This window comes from Coffea arabica, chromosome 7c (genome assembly GCF_036785885.1).
Source record: "Coffea arabica cultivar ET-39 chromosome 7c, Coffea Arabica ET-39 HiFi, whole genome shotgun sequence".
Lineage (NCBI taxonomy): Eukaryota > Viridiplantae > Streptophyta > Magnoliopsida > Gentianales > Rubiaceae > Coffea > Coffea arabica.
In genome coordinates, this window is record NC_092322.1 from 21,626,874 (window position 1) to 21,633,133 (window position 6,260).

At 37.3% G+C, this 6,260-nt stretch overlaps 2 protein-coding genes across 2 annotated transcripts; both read right to left on the reverse strand.

Annotated features, from left to right (window-relative positions):
- Window positions 1–395: 395 nt before the first annotated feature.
- LOC113699739 (uncharacterized) lies at window positions 396–2,623 on the reverse strand. The gene is made up of 6 exons (XM_072057901.1): window positions 2,388–2,623; window positions 1,871–2,069; window positions 1,609–1,760; window positions 1,389–1,487; window positions 1,076–1,302; window positions 396–484 (listed from the first exon to the last, which is right to left on the reverse strand). Exons 1-6 carry the CDS (start codon window positions 2,621–2,623, stop codon window positions 396–398), a joined length of 1,002 nt encoding a protein of 333 aa, XP_071914002.1.
- Window positions 2,624–3,669: 1,046 nt separating this feature from the next.
- LOC140010600 (uncharacterized) lies at window positions 3,670–5,474 on the reverse strand. The gene is made up of 6 exons (XM_072057902.1): window positions 5,418–5,474; window positions 4,958–5,032; window positions 4,662–4,819; window positions 4,134–4,575; window positions 3,918–4,005; window positions 3,670–3,809 (listed from the first exon to the last, which is right to left on the reverse strand). Exons 1-6 carry the CDS (start codon window positions 5,472–5,474, stop codon window positions 3,670–3,672), a joined length of 960 nt encoding a protein of 319 aa, XP_071914003.1.
- Window positions 5,475–6,260: the final 786 nt, after the last annotated feature.

The following is a 6,260-nucleotide window of genomic DNA, read 5'->3' on the forward strand; positions in this document are numbered from 1 at the left end:
GGGGCTTCCACACCCCCTAGATCTTCAATTCAGCAGTTTGACATTATACTGGTATGAGCCTTACTATGGCATTTGAAATCGGATACTTTTTATAAACTTGAAAGCCAGGGCTGATCTTTGGAATGTCATTACTGAACAAATCCCTTCAAACTCCGATCCCTATCCACAAGGAAAATATTCGCAAAATAATCAATTAAGCATGCATTGACCTGTAGATAAAAACAGAAGATGCCTTAATTATATAAAAAATATAAGAACCATATTAATGCGCTTTTTTAGCAATGAAATGTTTAATCATGCAGTATGAAAAAGTATATATCATGACAGCAGGGAGAAGACCTCTGAATCCAACAGAATAAACTTTCATTTTTTCATTGGCGGCATTGCTGATCCAGTTATCTGTTGTTTTTCTTGAACGGTGACTTTGCAGGTTCTGCCTTCAGAGCCTGGTAGGACGTCTCTAACTGGAATAACATGTACCATTCTGTAAATTTTAACAAAACAGAAATAGAATGGGAAATTAGCAACAGCATTTGATTCTTCAAATCAAACTAATAAGTATTCAATGGTACGGGTAATCAGACCTCATATATCATGTGTTAGTCAAGCAAAATATATCATGAAAGACAACATTTCTTGTTTTACAATCAACTTTGATGTCATCAGAAGTACTCGGAGCAATTAAAGCTTTAACTGCGGAAGAATTCCTAACTCTAGAAAGAGCAACATAAAGCTGGCCGTGAGAAAAGACAAGTTCTTTGAGAAAAATTTCAACATAGTCAAGAGTCTAACCCTGAGGTTTATTGATTGTCATCACAAAGCATAAACGGACGTGAAACTGTGTTCATATAAATGGAATACCATTCTTTTCGCTATCAAAATTCTGCTAAGGAATTTTTGACATGAAAACTTTTTCCCTTCATGAGAACCAGAGAAAATTTCAACAGTAATTGTGAGTTCACCAATTCTCTACATATTAACCGTGTGCCATTGCAAAGACCATCCGTTGGATTCACATTTCTTAGAAGCATTATAGGATAGTTTTCGTTGCGTAAAAGTTGATTAGGAGACAGACCTTTTGGGTTAAAAGAATTTAGAAAGTCCTCATAATCTGTCAGATTTCTCTTATCAACAGTTCTATCACAACTTCTATATCTGTGAAGATTTTCTGGAAATTTTGCAATCATCATCCTATTAATTTCATCCACTGAACTATTTTTTGGACAAAGTACACATCTATTTATTATTCGATAAGGATTACAAGAGTACAGATTTAAATCAGGAAAGACAATCCCAAATAACCTGGAAGAATTTACATGTAATTAGGACAAATAGTCAAAAATACACGGACGGAATGAACTACTTATAATGCACTATATGATTATAACCTGTCAAGCGACTCTTCTTTGTTATGATAAGAAATAACCATATGAGGTGGAAGGGACATCTGACCATGTTCATCAACAGGTTCAACATCTTCTCCAACTCTAATAAAAAAAAGCTGACAATGCAGGATCTAAGGCAGCTCTCGCATTTGTTGCCAGTCGCTGCTTACGCATATGAGACCATAAATATGAATATAGAACAATCGATTTGATCGAATCTGACTCGCCTAGCTGTTCAATAACAGGCAGGGTTTGGCGAAAATCACCGCCAAAAATAATAGTTTTTCCTCCAAAGGGTACATCAGATTCCACTATATCTGTAAGAAGACAATGAACTGCCTCTATTGTTTCCGTTTTTGCCATTGAAGCCTCATCCTACAAGCTTAATTTAGCATTAATAACCAGCCTGGCAACACTGCTCCACTTACTTTGTTGACAAGTTTTTTGTTTTAAAAATCCAAAGGAATCTTATATTTTGAGTGTGCAGTTCTACCACCAGGGATGATAGGTGTTGCGACCCCAGATGTGGCCACTGCAATTGCCACATATCCTTGTGAACGAAGAAAAGGGAGAAGCACTCGACATAAGAAGGTTTTACCCGTTCCACCTGGACTATCAATAAAAAAGCTTGACCTTTTGAGCTGGATATTGAATCCAGAATCAAATAAAATGCATGCCTTCATCCTGCATTCAATTTTTGAGGAAGAAGCAGATCTTCTGGATCAATCGGTGTCGCAGTTTCACTTTTAATTTCTTTAGTCAGGGGCTCACCATAACGGGATGTAAAGGAATCTTCGAGGAAATGATAGTCATCAAGGTTTTTTTTCCATGTGTTTCAATGTTGAATTAATATCCTGAAGAAATTCCTTTTAAACTCTATTGATATGCAGTGTCGATGTGCGCAACTTCATTGTAATCAGAGGATAGCTGCTCTTCAAATGCTTGCCAAAGATGTTTGGGATTTTTTGGAGAACAATAAACAGAAGCATTGCAAATAAAGACCTTAACAAATATGGCATTTGGAAATGAGCAGCTTCCTGTAATGCTTCTTCTATATAGGAATCAGATTCCAATAATCCTAACAGCAAACAGGCCTCTCTAAGAGAGTCAGTTTTGTGACCTCTAACCTTAAGTAAGTCATCAAACGACGTTGGTTCCTGAACATGTGTGAGTAAAAGTCTTATGTAGTACATTTCTCCTTCCCTAGGCTCGACAGTTATCAGTCTCCCTATGACCATTCTACGACTCCTCTCCGACCATGTCTTTATTTTTGGAGTTCATAAAAAATGTTGCAGAAAATCTTTATATAAGCACTTCAAATTCTGAGTTGTATCATTTGTTTTGTTCATTCTGAAAAACTCAGTCAACATAGTCTTTGAAAACTCAATTTTCCACCAGAAGGAAAGAACAGAGAGAATGTGGGGAAGACGTGCAAGGACTGCGAAGAGACAGCAATTTTTGAATGGTAGCAGCCTCAGAATGTAGAGAAAATGGGAAAAAGAAGCGGGGAGAAAGCAACACAGTAGCAAAAACAAGCGGAAGGAAAGACGAACGAAGGAGAGAGGAGAGGAAAATCAGGTGCGAGAAAGATAAAATTCGGAGTGGAGACAACACCAATATGTAGCGGAGTAAAAAATGAAAGAAGCAGGTTAGAGCCATTAGAGAGGAGCCCGATGAGCGAGTAAAGAGTAGCTGACCACCTCAATCGAACATCTGCAGAAAATCAATAGAATTAAACGGCAGGAAGGAAAGACGGGACGACGAACAATGGGGAGGAAGAATCAGTTGCAATAGGGACAATTGACAGCCAATCAATTCACGCCATGTCACCATCGTGCCAATCCCGTCTCGCCACGTGGGGGACGACGAAACCTAAGTGGCAAGGGGGCTTCCACACACACTGGAACTTCAGTTCAGCAGTTTGACATTTTACTTGAATGAGCCTTACTATGTCATTTGAAATCGAACACTTTTTATAAACTTGAAGGCCAGGGCTGATCTTTGGAATGTCATTATTGAACATAATCCCTTCAATCTCCAATCCCTATCCACATGGAAAATATTCACGAAATAATCAATTATGCATGCATTGACCTGTAGATAAAAACAGAACATGCCTTAATTATATGAAAAATATAAGAACCATATTAATGCGCGCTTTTAGCGATGAAATATTTAATCATGCAGTATGAAGAAGTATATATCATGGCAGCAGGGAGAAGACCTCTGAATCCATCAAAATAAACTTTTATTTTTTTATTCGCGGCGTTGCTGATCCAGTTATCTACTGTTTTTCTTGCATGGTGACTTTGCAAGTCCTGCCTTCAGAGCCAGGTAGGACGTCTTTGACTGGGATAACATGTTCCATTCTGTAAATTTTTAGACAACAGAAATGGAATGGGAAATTGGCAATAGCATTTGAATCTTCAAATCATAAACCAATAAGTATTCAATGATACTGGTAATCAGACCTCATATATCATGTGTTAGTCAAGCAAAATATATCATGAAAGACAACATTTCTTGTTTTACAATCAACTTTGATGTCATCAGAAGTACCCGGAGCAATTAAAGCTTTAACTGCGGAAGAATTCCTAACTCTAGAGAGAGCAACATAAAGCTGGCCGTGAGAAAAGACAAGTTCACAAAGATAAATTTCAACATAGTCAAGAGTCTAACCCTGACGTTTATTGATTGTCATTGCAAAGCATAAACGGACGTGAAACTGTGTCCGTATAAATGGAATACCATTCTTTTCGCTGTCAAAAGTCTGCAAAGGAATTTTTGGAATGAAGACTTTTTCCCTTCATAAGGACCAGAGAAAATTTTCTCAGTAATTGTGAGCTCACCCAATTCTCTACAGATTAACCGTGTGCCATTGCAAAGACCATCCATTGGATTCACATTTCTTAGAAGCATTATAGGACAGTTTTCTTTGCGTAAAAGTTCATGAGAAGGCAGACTTTTTGGGTTAAAAGAATTTAGAAAGTCCTCATAATCTGTCTGATTTCTCTTATCAACAGTTCTATCACAACTTCTATATCTGTGAAGATTTTTCAGAAATTTTGCAATCATCATCCTATTAATTTCATCAACTGAACCATTTTTTGGACAAAAAACACATCTATTTATCATTCGATAAGGATCACATGAGTACAGATTTAATTCAGGAAAGACGATCCCAAATAACCTGGAAGAATTTACACGTAATTAGGACAAATAATCAAAAACACACGAACGGAATGAACTAATTATAATGCACTATATGATTATAACCTGCCGAGCGACTCTTCTTTGTTGTGATAAGAAATAACCATATGAGGTGGAAGGGACATCTGGCCATGTTCATCAACCGGTTCAACATCTGCTCCTACTCTAAACAAAAAAGCTGAAAATGTTCGATTTAAGGCAACTCTCATATTTGTTGCCAGTCGCTGCTTACGCATATGAGACCATAAATGTGAATATAGGACAGTCTATTTGATCGAATCTGACTCGCCTAGCTGTTCAATAACTGGCAATGTTTGGCGAAAATCATCGCAAAAAATAATAATTTTTCCTCTAAAGGGTACATAAGATTCCATTATATCTGTAAGAAGACAATGAACTGCCTCTATTGTTTCCGTTTTTGCCATTGAAGTCTCATCCTACAAGATTAATTTTGCATTAATAATCAGCCTAGCAACACTGCTCAACTTACTTTGTTGACAAGTTTTTTGTTTTAAAAAATCCAAAGGAATCTTATATTTTGAGTGTGCAGTTCTACCACCAGGGATGATAGGTGTTGCGACGCCTGTAATTGCCACATATCCTTGTGAACGAAAAAAAGTGAGAAACACTCGATATAAGAAAGTTTTACTCATTCCACCTGGACTATCAACAAAAAAACTTGACCTTTTGGGCTGGATATTGAATCCAGAATCAAATTAAATGCATGCCTTCATCCAGCATTCAATTTTCGAGGAAGAAGCAGATCTTCTGGATCAATCGGTGTCGCAGTTTCACTTTTAATTTCTTTAGCCAGGGGCTCACCATAATGGGATGTAAAGGAATCTTCGAGGAAATGATAGTCATTAAGGTTTTTCCCATGTGTTCCAATGTTGAATTAATATCCTGAAGAACTTTCCTTTTAATCTCTATTGATGTGCAATGTCGATGCGCGCAACTTCGTTTATAATCAAAAGATAGCTGCGCTTCAAATGCTTGCCAAAGATGTTTTGGATTTTTTGGAGAACAATAAAACAGAAGCATTGCAAATAAAGACCTTAGCAAATATGGCATCTGGAATTGAGCAGCTTCCTATATTGCTTCTTCTATATAGGAATCAGAGTCCAATAATCCTAACTGCAAACAGGCTTCACTAAAAGAGCCAGTTTTGTGACCTCTAACCATAAGTAAGTCATCAAACGACGTTGGTTCCTGAAAATGTTTTTGTTGCCAGTCTTATGTAGTACCTTTCCCCTTTCCTAGGCTTGGAAGTTACCAGTCTCCCTATGACCTTTCTACGACTCCTCTCTGACCATGTCTTTATTTTTGGAGTCCATAAAAAATGTTGTAGAAAATATTTATATAAGCACTTCAAATTTTGAGCTGTAGCATTTGTTTTGTTCATTCTAAAAAACTCAGTCAACATAGTCTTTGAAAACTCAATTTTCCAGCAGAAGGAAAGAACAGAGAAAATGTGGGCAAGACGTGCAAGGACTGCGAAGAGACAGTAATTTTTTAATGGGAGCAACCTCAGAATGTCGAGAAAAAGGGAAAAAGAAGCGGGGAGCAAGCAACACAGTAGCAAAAACAAGCGGAAGGAAAGACGAACGAGGAAGAGAGGAGAGGGAAAATCAGGTGCGGGAAAGATAAAATTCGGAGTGTAGACAA